We start from the raw sequence: 19329 nt of genomic DNA on the forward strand, positions 1-19329 counted from the left end.
AAGACCGAGCCATTGGCATCAACGGACCTTGGAGCCACACCAATAGACACTGCGCCATTGACATTGGCAGGACCATCAGTTCCGTCAGTGCCTTCAGTGGATAGGGGCACCAGAGATCGACCACCATTGATCTCCTCCAGGCTGAGGATTTTGAGTTCCTCGTTATCAGCCTTGGCACCAGGGAAGGACCGGGCCGAGCATCGAGAGAAGTTGAAGCATCGGCACTGGTCCCCACTGATGCATGGAGGCAAGCACGGGGATGCACCGGATAATGCCACGATGCCCCCAAAGCAATACCGTGGTGAGGAACACCAGTCCTCCATTGGTGCTGGAGATCTACGTCAGCTACCACCAGTTCTTATGCCAGTCACTGATCTGCCTCTCAGGTACGAAGAGGATCTAGTCACCTCTCCTTCCTGCCAGTCAGTGTTGACATCGACAGCATTCAAGGAGGAGCTGGAGTGACAAGTCCAACTGGCGGTAGAATGGGCCCTACAGGGCATTGGTCCTGTGGCACCAACAGCACCGAAGCTGGTATCAAACATCCTGGAACCTCTGCTGTAGAAACTCAGTGTGCTTATTGGTGCATTGCTGACCCAGCAGGCATCTGTTACCAGGACAGCATTGGTGCCCATCGGGGTACTGATGCCTCCCCCTGCCAATATAGCAGTTATTGCTGGTTCCTCAGAGGAGGAAGCTACACCTGGGAAGGTAGAGACACCGAGGCCTGTAGCCCCCTGTCCAACTTTGCCGGTGCCTGCACCTCTGGATGAAAACCGATGCCTAGGGCCCCATCCCCTTTTGCTTACAGTGAAGATGAAGGTCCCTATGACCCACGGGGGAAATGATGACCTTTCTATTCCAGAAGAGCTAAGGAAGACTCCTCTTGAGGACTTAACCTTCTCAGGGTTTGTGAGGGTGATGGCAGAAACCCTCCTGTTTCAGTTACTGATGGAGGAGGATGCCAGACACAAAATGCTTGAGATCCTCCAGTTCATGGAGTCTCCTAAGGAGTTCGAGGCAGTCCTGATACACAAAGAGAAGCCGCTGAGGATATGGGAATACCCATTCACAGTGCCTCCCATTAACAAGAAGCCGGACGGGGTCTACCTCATTCAGAAGGTTGATGGATTTGATAAGCGACAGTTACCTCACCAGTTAGTGGTGGTTGAATCCACTCTCAAGAGAGCTAAGAGTTCTCAGACCCATTCCTCGGCACTCCCGGGGAAGGACCACAGAGCAATGGATGCTCTTGGGAGGAAAGTGTTTCAGGGGGCCATGATCATTGCCTACGTAGCTTTCTATTAGCTCTACATGAGCCATTTCTTGCAGGACATCTAGAAGCAAGTGCAGGAGGTCGCCAAGCAGCTTTCTCAATGGCAGCAGCTTACCCTAATGTCGCTGGTGCAAAAGGGCCTGGAGTGCAGAAAACAAGAGAACCGAGTAACCTATAATGTTTTTGAAATGGCATTGAGGGTCTCTGCAGCGGGAGTCAGTGCCTGCAGAATGGCATGCTGCGGGCCTCTGATCTCTGACCGGAGGTACAGGAATGACTCACTGACGTACCGTGTACTGGGGAGAATCTCTTCAGAGGTAGGGTGAGGGACGCAGTGGCCCAGATCCAGGACCACTATGGAACCTGCCAATAACTCTCTGCCAGAACTCTGGAACTGCTCTCCTCTTCTAGGAGGTTGGCGAGATTGGAACAGAGGAAGTCTTTCACCAGAGGAAGTACTATCTTCTGCCCCCTCACTCCCATCAACAGCATCAGGGCTCCCACAACCATCCCAGTCAACAGAGAGCTCCTTAACCCCAGCCAGCACCTCAGTCAACTCCAGAGATGGGGTTTTGACTGGATCGTGGGGAGCGTAGGCCAGTCTCCCATACCCAGGACTTTGGACCCTCCGGTCAGGGGCAGGCTGCAGTTATTCACGAACCAGTGGCCCAGACAAATCTTGGACCAGTGGGTTCTTTCCATCATCCATCAAGGGTACCAATTGAATCTATTGTGTATCCTGCCAAATTGCCCTCTGAGCCCATTTTGGGGGCCTGTAGTGCATCAGGAGGTAATGCTAATGGAGCTCTAGTCCCTCTTAATGGCCAGAGCAGTCGAGCCTGTTCCACCAGGGCAAAGAGGGTGAGGATTTTACTCCATGTATTTCCTGATTCCAAAGAGAACAGGGAGACTACATCCCACCTAGACCTAAGGGCCTTGAACACATTTCTAAAAAAAAAAAAAGTTTGAGGGGCACTTTTATCCCCTTTTTGCAAAAAGGAGACTGGCTTATGCTCCCTCAATCTAAAGGATGCTTACACTTACATCGAGATCTTTCCCAGTCACAGCAAATATCTCTGATTTATGGTGGGAAAACAGCACTTCCAGTACCAGGTGTTGCCGTTCAGGCTAGCGTCAGCCCCATAAGTCTTCACAAAATGCCAGACAGAGGTGGTGGTGGTGCACCTCCGCAGGATGGGAGTGCATGTTTTCCATTATCTGGATGATTGGCTGGTCAAGAGCACATCTCAGACAGGGGCCATCATGTCCTTGCGCTGGACCATTCGATACTGGAATCACTAGGGTTCATCATCAACTACCCAAAGTCCCATCTTGACCCATCAACTCAGTTCGACTTCATAGGAGCCCTGCTAGACACAGTTCAGGCCAAGACCTTCCTGCCTCATCAAAGGGCCATCACTTTGACGACCAGCGTGGCAGTGATTCAGCAGAGCCAGCAGGTGTCAGCCTGGCACAGGTTAAGACTCTTGGGCATATGGCCACATCCATCCATGTCACTTCCGCAGAGCCCAATGTACACTGAGGTCACAGTGGTGCACGGCCGCAGAACCTTCAGGATTGCATCCAAGTCACCCCATCTCTTTGAGACTCGTTGTCCTGGTGGTGGGTACTTTCAAATCTGGAATGGGAATCTCTTTTCAAAGTCGTCCTACCAAATTGTCCTAACCATAGATGCATCCACCCTGGGCTGGGGAGCTCATGTAGATGGGTTTATTTATTTATTTATTTTTAATTCTTATATACAGACATTCCTGTAAAATATACAGATCACACCAGTTTACAGTAAAACAGAACTGTTGCGGGCTGGCGTTATATTAAACATTGAACTTAAGAGCATAAGAACATACGAAACGTTCGAAGAAACGTTTGGAGAGAAACATTAAACATCAGAGCATTAAACATTAAAACATTAGCTTGAGGGCAGCACCTAAGGTCTCTGGTCTGCTCAGGAAAGCTGTTATCAAATCAACATCCTGGAACTTTGAGCAATGAGGTATGCGCTATGGGCTTTCAGAGATTTGCTGTACAACAAAGTTGTCCTGTTCTAAACCGACAACCAGATAGCGATGTGGTATTTCATCAAGCAGAGAGGTTTGGGATAGTACTTCTTGTGACAAGAAGTGGTCCAGATCTGGTCAGGGGCCCTGTCCCACAGAATAGTACTCAGGGCCATGTTCCTGACTGGAATGAAGAACGTGGTAGCAGACAGACTGCATCGTGCCTTCAGACCCCACAAGTTGTTCCTGGACCAGTTGTGTCAAATCAGATATTCACCTCTGGAATAGATCAATTCACATCCCTTTGAAACAGGAAGGTGCCTCGTTTCTGCTCTCTGTACAGTTTAGAAAGCAAACCAGCCTCAGACACTTTCACCTGTCTTTGGGGCAAGGGTCTTCTGTATGTGTATTCTCCAATTTACTTAGTAGCAAAGACTCTTTTGAAGTTTTGCGGGGTTAAGGGGACTATGATCCTCATAGCCCCTTATTTTCTGATTCAGGTCTGGTTTCCACTTCTTCGGGAGTTGTCCATCTGGAGACCAATCAGTCTGAGCACTTCCCCAGATCTCATCACATAAGATCAAGGCAGGTTATGACATCCCAACCTCCAGACCCTGTCGCTCACAGCCTGGATGTTGAGAGGTTAATTCTGCAACCACTCAATCTCTCAGAAGATGTGGCTTGGGTCCTGGTGACTTCTAGAAAGCCTTCCATTAGAAAGTCCTATGGACTGAAGTGGAGGAGATTTTCCATGTGGTGTGAGCAGAAGGCCCTAGATCCATTCTCTGTCTCCACAAAAACTGAATTCCTTTTACACCTATTGGAACCTGACTTAAAACCAACTCTATTAAGAGTTCATCTCAGTGCAATTGGTTCATACCACCAGGGTGTAGATATGCCAATCTCTGTACAGCCTATAGTTGTATGATTCATGTGGGGCCTGCTTCAATTGAAACCTCCCCTAAGGCCTCCCACTATGTCTTGGGACCTCAACGTGGTGTTGGCTCAGCTGATGAAAGCTCCTTTGAGCTGATGCACACTGTGATCTGAAGTATCTGACCTTGAAGGTCATATTTTGGGTGACAGTCACCTCAGCATGCAGGGTCAGCAAGCTGCAGGCCTTAGTGACTTACCCACCTTGTACTGTTTTATCATGACAAGGTGGTCTTGCATAGACACCGTAAGTTCCTGCCTAAGCTGGTGAAGGACTTCCATCTTAACAAGTCCATCATCCTGCCAACATTCTTTTCCAAGCCCCTTTTGCACCAAGGCAAATAAGCACTACACAGTTGGGATTGTAAGCAAGCCTTTACCTTCTATCAGGAGCGGACAGAAGCCCATAGACAGTCCACCCAACTTTTTATTTCTTTTGATAGGAATAGGTTGGGCATTGCCGTTGCTAAACAGACACTATCCAGTTGGCTTGCAGATTGCATCTCCTTCTGTTATGTCCAGGTAGGACTGCATCTTGGAGGGTCATGTCAAGGCTTATTCTGTCTGAGCCATGGCAGCATCGGTGGCCCAATTGTGAGCAGTTCCCGTGGAGGAGATCTGCAAGCCTGCGATGTGGAGTTCTCTCCACACATTCACAACTCACTATTGTCTGGCTAGGGATGAACGATGCACACAATAGGTATGGCCAGTCTGTTCTTTGGAATCTATTTGAGGTGTAGAACCCAACTTTTCCCACCTAGGGCCCGTTTGGGTTCAGGCTGTCTCCCCCCTCTGTTGTTGTTGTACTAGTTGGCACCTGGTTAGTGTCTCTTGGTCCCCTTTTGTATTGGGGAGGTACCTGTAGCTAGGGATTCATACCATCCTGCTTGTCCTTGGAGAAAGCAGAGTTGCTTACCTTTAAACAGTCTTTCTCCAAGGACAACAGGATGTTAGTTCCTTACGAAACCTGCCCGCCATCCCGTGGAGTTGGGTTTCATGTTTCTTTGTTTTAACTCTTTATTTTCAAAATTCTTCAAAATTACATTAAAAAAAAATTGACACCATGTTACATTGGATTTCAAAGAAAAAGCATTTCAAAGAAACAATTTATAAAGAAAAAACAATAATAAACCACCTGAGACCTTAACAAGGGGGACTAAGTCAAGTTAAAGAGATTGAAAGGAAATGTAGCACAAAATTACAATTATATCATCTCGCAATAATGTTAACCCAAATGAACAGCTAAACTAAGAAGAAACAGACAAGGGTCTCTCTTGGTTTTTGAAGAAACCCCTCTAATTGATCAGGATTGAAGGAAAGATAGTTATTTACATGCAACATTACAATGCATTTGCAAGGAAACTGAAGAAGAAATTAGGCTCCAAGATCAATTACTCGTTGCCTTTTAATTAAGAAAGATTTCCATCTTAACTGTGTCACCTTAGCAACACTCTCATAGTCCATATATAATCCATAGCAAAAACAAGTAATGTAGCAGTCCCCTGAACTTCAGTCTGAGATTCTTGCAACATTGCAGTTAGATTATCTAAAGCATTTGATTGCAAGGGAGGAGTCTGGAAGGCAAATAAAAGGCCTTAGCAATGGGTGGAATACAACTCATAGGAACCTTAAGTAAATCTACATAACATTTCCTAAGAAGTTTTTTTCAGAGAAATTGTAGATTTAGGAAAATTAAGAATCCTCAAATTTAATTTCCTGTAGTTTTTTTTTCTAATATCTCCAATCTATGCTGAATAATATCTTGCCCCTTAAAGCCACATCACATTACCCCAGGGAATCATACTGCTTTTCTAATCGTTTGCTCATGTCCTACTTCCTGATCCTTCCTGATCCTTCCTTAAAGCCACATCACATTACCCCAGGGAATCATACTGCTTTTCTAATCGTTTGCTCATGTCCTACTTCCTGATCCTTCCTGATCCTTCCTTAAAGCCACATCACATTACCCCAGGGAATCATACTGCTTTTCTAATCGTTTGCTCATGTCCTACTTCCTGATCCTTCTTAATCATTTGCTCATGTCCTACTTCCTGATTTTGAACTTTCCCCACAACTGACACAATAATATTATCAAACCTAGATACCAAAGACTGTTCCAAACCTTTAATAGATGTCCACAGAGTTTCCAATGTGATCTGTGCAGGTCTCTCAAGAATTGCAGCTACGGAAACCAAGGTCTCGTTAATGTTCCTTGCAGATCCAAGAGACTCAATGAAAGCAACTTCCCCTATCACAGAAGGGGGAGCTCTGAGCACTGAAAAGCTGAACAAAAACCTCAAGAGAAGCTGCAGAAGCTCCAATATTCAAAATAGGTGGTAAGCGAGAGACAGGGCTTAAGGAGATGGAGTTTCCTGCAGAAGCAGCATGATTTACCATGACAAGCTAAGATGGCCCTGATGGGAGTATTTGGCTCATTGGAAGCTTAAATCTCTCTATAGTCGATTGTGATAGTGAAGAGGAGGTCAAAGGCTTTGATGGGGGAAAAGAAATAGACCCTTGTCAGGCTAGAGGGGAAATATGACAGGAAAAACAGAGAGAGAAAACTTACAGCCCAGTGGATCTTCGATGGAGAGTTCCAGAGAGGGGAAGAAAGATTTACCAGGGGTGTGCCCCTTTGGCATGCGGTCAAAGCCACACGCCAGTGGCTGCGAACTGCTGGAGAGCAGATTTTTATAGCCACCTCCTGCCGTCTCGGGTTGATGACGTCAGACGCCTGGGTCTCAGGCAGGGAACTGGAACGCCACAGCAAGGCAAACAAAACCTCCGCGGCAGTTCAAGGAGCTCTCCCAGGCAAACCGAGGGATGGATGGCACTCTCTCTGCAGTCCCCTCATTTTTCATTAATAAGACTATGCTATAAGACTGGAAAGGGACCCCATGTGGGCGCGTGGTATAGAGCATACTAGGCATGCTCAGTGTGCCTAGTCAAAGGTCTAGAAACTTTGACATTTTTCCATGTCAGGGCTTCATCTGATGATATCACCCAAGTGTGAGGACTAACATCCTTCTGTCCTCAGAGAACACATGTTACAGGAAAGCAACTCTGCTTACCTTCCCAGGGCTATTTTCAAAGAATCATTTGAGCATAAAACCAGAATTTATGTGCGTAAGTGCCTTTTATTCTTAGCAAGGCTACTGATCTGTGACTTTCAAGGTTGAATGATAGGCACCACATAACTTAGTATGTAAAAAAATAAAACAATCCAGTGATTCACACCCTCTATTAGACCATTATCAGACCCTGAAATTTATTTTTTATAAGAAATCTCTTTATATATTCTATCTACTTCCCTATGAAGTGCCTGTCATTTTTTTTGTATTGATGTCAATTTAAAAAAAAAGAAAAAAAATCAGACTTCATCTTTCATGACTGTGTGCATCCATAGTAAGTATATAGTTACTGTGCTCTATATAATCTCTGAACAAGCAGTATTTAACTATTTACACAAATATTTCAGTGGCTGAAGTCTTTTTACATGTAATGAAAAATTAGACTTTTAAATACCATCAAATTACAGTGAACTTACTTTAAACAAATAGGTTGGAACCTAACAAATGTATTTGTTATAAAGAACATTTATTTTGAGGGGGAAAATAACTTGTATGAAATTTAATTTCACAAAAAGACTTTTATTTGATATAATTTTTGTTTTATAGAGGCTTGTTATAAAGAGAGACAACACAGTAACTTTTATTTTACTTTTTTATTTTTTTTGTTTATATCATTTTTATTAGGTTTCATAATATAACAATCCCCTAAAGGCATCAAAACAGATCTTGACAGCCTTGTAAAAATGAGTCAATCTGCCTTATCATGAGAATATTCGTGAAAATCCATGGATAATCATGAAATTCAGTATTCTTTTGAGTTTTGTCAGTATCCATATGTTTGGACACAACCATTGTGAAGGAATGCTTTCCATGTGAAAGAATTTGCGTTTAGTAATGTTTAGATCTGTGGGTGGAAGTAAGGGGATAGTAAACCTTACTGTGTTCGGTATACCAGGGAACATTCATATTTGCTTATCTTAAGAAAGATAAGAACATGAGAAATTGCCAGACTGGGTCAGATCAAGGGTCCATCAAGCATCCTGTTTCCATCAGTGGTCCATCCAGGCTACAAGTACCCGGCAAGTACCCAAACACTAAGTAGATCCCATGCTACTGAGGCAGTTAATACTGGCAATTCCATAACAAGTTAATTTTAAAAGGCCCGCGAGCAAGAGGAAGGTTAGGTAGGTGGGTAGGGAAGATTCCTCAGGGAACTTCCCTAACAACCTATCTCTCTCTTTCCTTCTTCCCCTCTTCTCCCCACCCCCTAAACCTATTCTAACTATCCCCAAATTTTTTATTTTATTACTTACTTCTCCTGTGGAGCAGAAGTAATCGCCATGCGCCGGCCGATTGCCGGCGCGCACTTCCCTGGGATAGCATCTAATGACGCTGTCCCAGTCTGCCCCTTCAGAGAGGCCCAGCACTTGTGCGCGTATCAGTGCCCAGCACGTGCATCCACGTGTGCACGCCGGGAAGCGCGCATATGGATGCACACACTCGTTTTAAAATCTACCCCTAAGTCAACTTGATTAATAGCAGTTAATGGGTATATTTCCAAACCTTTTTTAAACCCTGCTACACTAACTGCACTAACCACACCCTTGGCAACAAACTCCAGAGTTTAATTGTGTGTTGAGTGAAAAAGAATTTTCTCTGATTAAAATGTGCCCCATGCTAACTTCATGGAGTGCCCCCCAGTCCTTCTATTATCTGAAAGAGTAAATAATTGATTCACATTTACCCATTCTAGACCTCTCATGATTTTAAATACCTCTATCATATCCCCCCTTAGCTGTCTCTTCTCCAAGCTGAAGTGCCCTAACTTATTTAGCCTTTTCTCCTAAGGGATCCATTCCATAACCTTTATCATTTTGGTCGCCCTTCTTTGTACCTTCTCCACTGCAACTACAATTATCAAGCACTTAATAAAGAAGATGTGAATCTCTAAAATATAAAATATCCTAAATTTTTGGAAAGCAATTTAAAAAACAGATATTGCAAAATCGCAGGTTGTTTTAATGAAGAAATTAAAGTTTAGTACAATCATATGTTACATAATATATTGATCTGATTGCTCTGAATGATGATTGTCATGGATGTGAGTCCTTGGGTTGTGGCATGGTTGATGCAGTCAAGCAGGTGAACCTACTAGGCCCACTCCAACAGCTAATGGACTCGCTATTACAAGGACTGGATCAGGGGCTTCACCTATACTAGCTCCGTTCCTCGCAGGTTGAGCCCTTGGGTTCCAGGGGCTGGCACGGCTTAGGCGAGAGTCCTGTAAGGGACAGTCAAACGTAGTCGAAACTTGGGAAAAGGTCAGGGTATGCAGTGAGAAATGATACCAGGGTCCAGGCAAAGACTGAGGTAGGAAGCAGGGCACACAGATTGAGGTGCAAGCTGTGGTCAGGACGGGTGACCAACAGTGTCCAGGCTAAGGTCCGGGCAGGCAGCAATCCTGAAGAGTAGTCAATGTCCATAGCAAGGGTCAGAACCAGGAGTCAGGCAGAGATGGACAGACAAAATAAAGACAAGGCATTGGGGATCAAGACACAAGCAGGACAAGGCAAGGTAACATTCAGAGATGGTAGCAACACATACTACAAGGTAGGAGGACCTTTTGCTGAGGCATCTGCTTGTTGTAGCACTGGGATTTAAACAGCAGAGTTGATGATGTCATCAGTGAGCGCTGGCTAATGTGTTTACTGCCATGGTGCCTTTAAGAGGTGCCGTGCTGCACAGGCACCTAAGGAGGCCCTGGGGACATGGCAGAATGGTGTATGGCTGCATTGATGGTGTGAGGAGCAGGGGGTGAGTGTGGACTATTGCAGGTCATGCCGCAGCTGGCTAGAAGAATAGTACCCCCTCAATGCTCCTCCCCAAGGTCCTGGGCTTAGACTTATGTGGGAAATGGTGATAGATCTCTTGGAAAGATGGAGAGCTTGGAAATCTGAAGATGATACCCAAGAGTCCTCTTTGTAGGCAAATCCCTTACAGGAGAGGAGGTAGTGGAGCTTATTTTGGATGCATTTGGAATTGAGGATTTCCTGGACTTCATACTCCATGTCCTCAAGACTTGAGGAGTGATACATGGAAAACATTGTAAAACTTAAGGGTAAATGGCAGTTTTAGTTCATATGCCATTGGTCCAATCTGCCGAGTAATTGGAAATGGCCCAACGAAATGAAGTGAGAACTTGGTAGATGGATTTTTTAGCTGAGGATTGTGGATATTAAGTCATACCAAATCCTCAGGTTTGAGATGAGGCACTGGCTGGCATCTTTTGTACACTTGTTTTTTGTATTTATCAGCAGCCTAGAAAGTAACCCCCATGCTCTTTTCTTCATTTCCATCCTCTAGCCTTTAGGGATCCACAGTGTTTATCCCATGCCCCTTTGTTTGTTTTTTGTCTATTAGATTGTATTGTTAGATTGATTAGAATTTTGTAAAATTATTGAAATTGATTTAATGTTTTTTTTAAATGTTTTTGCATTGATTAAATTTAAATTATGGTTATTATATGTATCTTTTTTTGTTTGGTGATAATTTTAAGTAAGATACATTGAGGGTCATTTATCAAAATTGTATTAGGGCGTTATCAAGCGCATCAGGGCCCTAATGTCCGCGATAACGCTGTTATGCACGCGATAAGTACCACCTAGCGAAATGTGCATGCAAATTTAAGATTAGTTTTTGAGTGGGAGGAGTTTGGGCGGAGTCAATGGAAATGAGAGTTGGTTAACGTAACGTGCGATAGTCATGCACGGCAACACAGGATTTAGCACCGGAAATAACTACACCTTTTTCCTGTGCGTTTTTGGCTGACACGGTATTTATCACAGATGGCAGTTTGGGAGGGGCGACAGAGAGGGGGAGGGGAGAGAGAGTGTCTATGGAGGCTCGCTTATAATTGAACTTTTTATACTACTGAAAGACGGGGCACTAGTAACTCAGGGTGAGGTGGGTTAAGGGGTGTGGGGGTGGCAGTTTTACATGCACAGTCATACGTACGAACAGCACAGTTGCCATCAGTGGATTTAATGTGGAGGGATGAAAGGTAAAAGAAGAGTAGATTTGTACCATTTACCTAGCTTGATTGCTGCTGGGTAGAGAGTGCATCAAGCTAGGTAGAGAGAACATGGTACAAATCTCCTCTTCTTTTACCTTTCATCACTCCAAATTATATTAAATCTTCACTGATAACTGTGCTGTTCGTACATATGACTGTGCATGTAAAACTGTCCCCCAAACCCACCTCACCCCACAAATCGTACCCCGAGTTCATAATGCCCCCTTTTTTGAGTCTCTCTCTCTCTCACTCTGTCTCTGTCTTTCCCCAGCAGCCCAAAACGCCATTCATGATAAAAAAAATCTTTTTGGCTTGCAACTCGGCTGTAGTCGATTGCTTAGTGTGCGCTGTGAAAATAACACGTGGGTGGGATAAATGTATCACACATTGCAGTAAATGCTGTTACTTACGTGGACTCTTGGGTTGGGACAGGGTGGAAGGCCCCACAAAGGGGTCCCCAGCTCTCTGCCGTAGCAGGCGGACATTTCGAAGGCTGGGTCTAGGCACGGGGTCTGACAGCTGTCCACTGAGTGGGTCAATGGCCAGCAAGAGGTGTCCAGAGTATAATCCAATCCAGGGCAGGTGGCAGGCAAGAGGCGTTCACAGTTGTCACTCTTTGAAAGTTCTCGGCCTGTCATCATTTTCCATTATAAATGTGTTCTCTTCTGTCTGATAAAGATCTCTCCCTGCTACGTGCATTTCAGATGGGGGCTCGGAAGGTGTTTCTGAAATACGGGCAAGCTGACCAGCTCAACATCTTGTGCCTTCAGCTGCAAAGGAAAATTATAACCTGCCAGAAAGGTAACAAGAACAGAACAACTATATCCAATGTGGAATTAATGTTGGGTAGAAATGAGAACATTTTGATAGTTTAAGGCTTTCAGCCATTCTTAAACTACTTTCTCAGCCTTTTTTTTTTTTTATTGTGTTATTCCAATGTATTTAATTATACAGGTTTTAATGGAACCAGAAATATAGATTAAATATTCACTTTTATGCTGCAAAAACATTCAGCAATTCAATTTAATCATGACAGTTGAACTTAAATATATCTATTACAATGTCCTACATTTTGAGAAGTAAAATCAAATGTTTGGCTTTGTATTTTTTAAATTAAAAACAGGTTATATTTTATGTGCTGTATATCAGTGTCACTTTTACACAGAAAACACACCTTTATTCTTTATTGGACACATATTACTATTATCCAAAAATGATGGATGCACATATATCTGAAGAGAGGGGTTAGATGGTTTCAAAATCTCATGTACAGCATCATCTTTGGAGAATTCTTGTGATGGTGCAATACAAATGTAAAGAATCCATTTTTTCCTCAAAAACTCTTAAGACCTGAGTACTGCCCATGGCTCTATTCAGTAAGAATTTGCTTTCGTTTTTACCTGAATGATAACTGGTGAGAGAGTTGTGCTGGTATAACGTCTACATGTGCAACCCGCGTGGCCTATGATTCACATCCCTTTACGGTAGGGTAGACTAAGCCATTCAGCCTTCTGAAGTAGAAAAACATTCCAACCTACTACCATGATCCTAAGCCCTACTATAATCAGATGATTTCCTTTTGCAAGGTTTATTGGATCATAGATCAGGATAATAAGACAGGAGGGAGAGGCCTGACAGGCTCCCCCAGTCTCCTGAAAGGGGGGAGAAGAGGAGAAATGTCAGAACCCCCAAGAACTCAACTCCCTTGCAGAGAGGCGAGGGAAAAGGAAGAGACCCCCAGCAAGTGCATTCCTTCCTTACAGCGAGGGAAGGTAGAGAGCGAAAATCCTTACTGGCCAGAGTACCAAGGGGGGAACTGGGAAATGCTGTAGCCTGCAGAGGAGCCTGCTGACTTCCTGCATATTAAGCAGGATTATATCTCCATGAACACTGACATATTTAGTGTCTTTCAAAGACACAAGCAAAGCATCTAATCAGTGCTAAGTACCGTAATGAAGTCAACAAAGGTAATGGGTTTAGAGGAGTGGCATTGCAATTATTCTCCTGCAGCTTTATTTTCAATATATCGAATGCCTATATCAGCACCGGGAATTTAAATGTCCGTGCACCTCATTTTGGAATGCGCTGGCTAAAACGGGTCCTGTTTTCTGTAGGCTTAAACTTACTCACTCAGATCTCATGGTGGTTCACAGTCTTCATCTTTCAAATTTCACCCCTGTATGCATATTAAAAATGTGCATTGGTGTGAAAAGGAAATGAAAAGTGCAACAACACTGCCTTGTTTTGCTTTGATTCAGTTTCAAATGAAACAAACAAAAAAAAAAATCTTGCCAAAATTCAGATTTTTTTTTCTTTCATTTCCACGCAGAGGGCATGGGATTACTACCCTTAACCAATAAGCCTGGATGCTTTGGATGCAACTGCAACATCTCCCTCTGCTTTTATGGATGGGGGTGGGGGGTGGCGGGAAAGGAACAATTGGATTCAGAGACCAGCAAACCGAGCCCTGACGTTTTTACAGTCTGGGACACTGATGCGCAGACATTAAGGGAAAAACGCAGGACTGCTTCTACGGGCAAGGCCATAAAGCACGTCAAGCAGCACTGACTGATACATGGGGGTAACCTGCAAGGCGCGGCAGACACCGCCATGGGAAGCTTGCTGGGCAGACTGGATGGCCCATCGGTCCTTTTCTGCCGTCATTTCTCTGTTTCTAGGAGCACACTATTTTTAAATAGCACGTACTATTTCTGTATAGTGCATGCCATTTCCCGAATAGCTCACACACTATTTCCTGAAATGAATAAAAACAACAAACACCCCCCCCCCCAAATATAATAAATAAAGCTCCCTCCCCCCCCCATGAAACAAAATTTGATGGAAAACCTTCCCCAATGAAACCAAAAATAATGTAAGTTTTCGCCTGCACCCCCAGTGTATATAAGTCTGGCTACTTCAGACATTTGCCACTTCATCTCTATTTCTCACTGTATTCTTTTCTTGATTTTTCTCTCAGCATGCTTTGTGATGCTTTATTTTCTCCTTTTATAGTCACTTTTATTCTTCCCTCGCTTTCCACCCCATGCCTACCCTGTGCTCATAGAACCGTTCGGCCTCATCTTTCCCCGCTGAAGGCTCCTCTAAAATGAGGAGTCAGAGTAGGCTAGTCAGCACATGCAAATGTAAGCGTTTGTTCAGGGGCTACGATGATCTTTTGGGCTCCGATTCAAAATTCCAACATGCAAATTCAGAATGTATTTCAGCCCCAGTTCCAGAATATAGGCTCACAACAAAAGGCATTAAAAGTATTCTCTTTCTTTCATCCTTGATGAGTTTTATAGGGATGTGCAGAGGGACCTCATACGTTAACATTCGGTATTCGTGTGGTGGGGGGGGGGGAGGGAGATTCCTTGCATTCGGCAAGGAGGGGCCCCGATCCGTTCATGCATTCCATTCTTATTTGTTTCCCTGCTAAAATTTAATGAACTACAACCCCCCACCCTCCTGAGCCCCCCCAAGACTTGCTAAAACTCCTTTGTGGTCCAGCGGGGGTCCAGGAGCCATCTACTATACTCGGGCCATCGGCTGCCGGTAATCAAAATGGCGCCGATAGCCTTTGACCTTACTATGTCACAGGGGCTACCGGTGCCATTGGTCGGCCCCTGTCACATGGTAAGAGCAATGGACAGCCGGCGCCATCTTGTCCTCCTACCATGTGACAGGGGCCGACCAATGGCACCGGTAACCCCTGTGACATAGTAAGGGCAAAGGCTATCGGTGCCATTTTGAATACTGTCAGCCGAGAGCCCGAGTGCAGGAGATCGCTCCCGGACCCCCGCTGGATCACCAGGACTTTTGGCAAGTCTTGTGGGGGTCAGGAGGGTCCGGCACTGTAAAGCATCGTGGAGTTCTAAGATAAGAGTGCTTCTCTGTTTTATTTTAGTGCGCATTAAGTTGTGGCATTGTGGCATATAAAATAAATGTGCCTTTACGCAAAAAACAGTGTGGAGTCCAATGATTATATTTAAAGGGTGCACAATCACTTTGGTGACATATGAATGTATGATTTCACCTTAATAAGTGAATGCTGTTCTTGGTTAAGAAATGACACAAAAAGCAGCACCTGTTGTTTGTATATGAGGTCTTCCCCACTTTTTTTTATGTATACTATTCCAAAAAAGTTTTCGAAGTTGTGTGGCTTTTTTTCATTTTGATTACCATTCTAATGCTAGACATTAAAGAACTAAAAGCAAATATATTTATGTAATCCTTATATCATGCTTCCTGGAAGTTTATTTATTGGTCGATCAAATATTTTTATTTGCCATGTCATTTTGTGATCCAAATTAGTGTCTAAAAAATGTAATGCATTCCATCGACTTTATCAAGTACATTTTCAAAGAATTATGTGGGAGTTGCATGAGTAAAAACAGAATATGCATGTATAAGTAGCATGTACGTGCAGGAATGCTATTTTATAAACCTCAAGAGTATGTGTGTACTTCCAGTATCGTATATACATTGTAACAGGGAAAAAAGGGTTAGTGTGGAGGTGTTTAGTGGTAGGGTACACAAATTGCTATTTTGTGAGAGGTATTCGTGCGTACGTTACCAAACTTCTCTAAACACTTGCATACCTGCTAATCGACTCATGCTATTGAAATTGGATAAGTCTCTTGTCTGCAGTTTTTGGGTGGGATTTCTGGGTGAATTGGTGGGGTTCCAGGATGACATGCTAGAGGATATAGGCAAAGGTTTGGGTGAACTGGAAGAGATATCGGCAAACTTGTGATTCCAAGTATGCACACAACTTAAGGGGGTTATTTTCCAACTTGCGTTATGGCGTTCTCGCATGCATGCCTTAACACATGCGAAAAGCATGATAACGCATGGTGCAATTTTAGTTTATAAAAGGGGAGGAGTTGGGGTGGGATTTTTGTAAAATTGGGCTGGCTTCGCAAAGCCAGAATGCACGATATTGCCAAAAATAACTACACCTTTTTCATCGGCATTAAGCTGTGCGATATGCCCATAATGCAAATTGTGATTTTTTTTTCACAAATTGTGTTCTGGGTATTTGTAGGCTGGGGAGGAGGATTGGGGGAAGGGCCTGAGATGTGAGAGGGAAGGGGGGGGGGGGGAAGAGAGAGAGAGCCTATGTGGGTGGCACCATAGTAAGCAGCTATTTATGCTACTATAGGAGGCCCACCTGGTAACTCACACAAGGATGAGATTTGTACAATGTTCTCTCAACTTAGCTTGATGGACTCTTTACCTGGTTAACATCAAGCTAGGCTGAGAGATCTTTGTACAAATCTCATCCTTGTGTGAGTTTCCTCACTCCGAAGAACATCAAATCTTCACAAGAGTGTACTGTTCTGTTCTTACTTCTCACGCTGCATGTCAAAGTGGCCCCTAACTCCTACATTACTACCTAAACCTCACCTCGAGTTACTAGGTGGGCCTCCTATAGAGATATAAATAGCTGAGGGGTCATTTTCAAAAGCGATCGCACGAGAAAAGGGACTTTTCGCATGCAAAAAAGTCCCTTTTCGTGTGCGATCACTAAATGGGGGCAGAGTCGGCCCTGGAAGAGGAGGAGTTGGGGCAGCACTGGGGCCGACTCTGCAGAGACATCGCTGGCGGCGAAAGGTAAGGACCCTTATCGCCGCCAGTTTCATGCCGAATAATTACGGTGTAGTTATTCTGTGCAAAAGCTGGCAGCCAGCGCACCGCAGTGGTGTGATGGCTGCCGGCTTTCACAGGCCCGCTCCCTGCCCCCGTTACCGCCAGATTCTCTAAGGTCGCAGACCTTAGAGAATCCAGGCCTAAAATAGCTAACTACTGCAAGGGCCTTATAGATAGGTTTGTTCTCTCTTTCTCTCTCTCTCACCCTCAGAAATACAATAAAAAGTTAACACACTTTGCAGTAATACCTATTATAATAAATAGGCTATTACCATAAAACATGCCCCTCTTCCTATTACATGTGATAGTTTGATGAATCTAGCCCTAAGTATTCTCATCCACATTTAATTATGGGTTATTATGTACAAATTGTTACAATTATTTCACACACAAAATCTTCACATTTTTTTAAATAGATAAAAGTATATATGTTCCTGTATTGCAAATATAATCACATACAACATACATTCATACTTTTGGGGTAGGAATATCGTATTTTATAACTGAGCAGTTCCTGCCACAAGGGTTAGAAAATGCTAGCAGAAACCTCTGCATGTCCACTTATGCATGCAAATAGTAAACCATGGACAGATTTGAAAGTTGGGCTGAAAACATATACGCTGGATTATGACCTTGGGATCAATTCTTGGTTTCAGCTTGTATCATCATTAGACAGTAGTACATAAATAACATCTTATTCACCATAGGGAAAAAAAATTAGAGAAATATGCCTGCCATTGTTACAACAAGCATATCCTCCCCTTCTCATTTGCCTCTATTTTTCCGATATTGTATCACTATGAATGAAGAAAAAGAAATAAAATAAGAGAAGGCACCGACTTATTTTTTCTAGTACCAAATATTTTGATTTTACATATATAATATTAGAGATTCCCAGTAATAACTAAATAAATTTAAAAAAACAAACAAACCCGATTCCACCACTTGCTTGCATGTTTTTCTCTTTCTGGGTGCTGATTAATTCTTACTCACTTTTCAAGCTTTGTAGCAACATGTACGCTAGTTTGTAGTTTTTTCTTTATTGATTCTTACCTCTCTTTTCCCGTTCCCCACTCTTATTGGTCCATAATTTTGTTGCATTACGGCAGTTATAAGAGGATTCCTAGCCCGCCAGCGTTTGCTACAGAAGATGAGCATCAACCAGCAGGAGGTTACGTCCATAAACGGCTTTCTGCGGAATGCAGAGGACATGGGGCTGCAAGCCTACGATGCACTGGTCATCCAGAATGCCTCTGACATTGCGCGGGAAAATGACCGACTTCGCAATGAAATGAACACAGCTTATCACAGGGGAAAACTAGAGACAAGAAAAGAACAGGAAGAAACCTCAAAAAGGTATGAATCTTTGTAGGCAATCTGTGAGTGATCCTCTAAGAATGGTAATGCCAAGGGGTCAGGGGAAGGAAGGGAATATGGTGATGCAGGCTTGTGTGTGTGTGTGTGTGTGTGAGGGGAGAATTATGATGGGGAAGGGGGGAATGAGAAGGCATTGATGCCAAGGACATGAGACTGTGGAGAGGGAATGAAAATGGTAATGCTAGGGTTAGGAGGCCAGTAGATGGTAAAGATGCTAATGGGGAGGAGGTGGGATGCTAAGGAGTGGAAGGGAAGCGAAGGTGGTGATTCCAGGTGGGAGGAAGGGAAGGAAATGTGATGATGGCAGGAAGGAGAGGTGGTGGTGGTGGTTCTCTTGGCCAGTAACCTTAGGATCACTGCTCATGCTTCTCTCTCCTTCTCTACAAACATCTAAAACACCTCTAAAGTATGTTGGCTCTTCTTGTCTAATATTACTAACATTTATCTCTTCCTTTCTGAGCATGCTACCAACATGCTCATCTACCCTTTTATCAGCTCCTGTTTACAGTTCTGAAACTTGCTCTTTACAAGCTTCCCTCTGAACCATCTTTTTCCAAGGACAAGCAGGATGGTAGCTCTCACACAAGTGACATCATCTGATGGAGCCTAGCACGGAAAACTTATATCAAAATTTCTAAAACTTTGACTGATCGTCTATGAGTATGCTCAAGCATGCATTATACCACGCAACCATGCATGATCCCCTCAGTCTCTTCTTTTCCATGGAGTTTCATGTTCACAGCAATTTTGGTGTCTCTCCAAAAACTTTGCTGAAGTTGCTTTTTCTTTCAATTTTTTCACGGGATTGTGCAGTCAATACGAAGTCCACATCCTGATTCTCCCTTTATTATCTTTATCAGATTTATCAATGTTTTGGGGCAAGTTTTATTTTGCAAATAATATCTGGGGTGCAGTGCAGTTGATGCCTGCTGG

General features: G+C 43.8%; 1 protein-coding gene across 1 annotated transcript in view; it reads left to right on the plus strand.

Moving 5' to 3' along the window:
• LOC115092485 (unconventional myosin-XVI-like) overlaps positions 1–19329 on the plus strand; it is a 507378-nt gene that overhangs the window by 386815 nt on the left and 101234 nt on the right. Inside the window, 2 exon segments of the mRNA XM_029603325.1 lie at positions 12075–12171; positions 18129–18375. Coding sequence (XP_029459185.1) covers positions 12075–12171; positions 18129–18375 — 344 coding nt within the window.

Source organism: Rhinatrema bivittatum, chromosome 5 (genome assembly GCF_901001135.1).
Source record: "Rhinatrema bivittatum chromosome 5, aRhiBiv1.1, whole genome shotgun sequence".
In the NCBI taxonomy this organism is placed as follows: Eukaryota; Metazoa; Chordata; class Amphibia; order Gymnophiona; family Rhinatrematidae; genus Rhinatrema; species Rhinatrema bivittatum.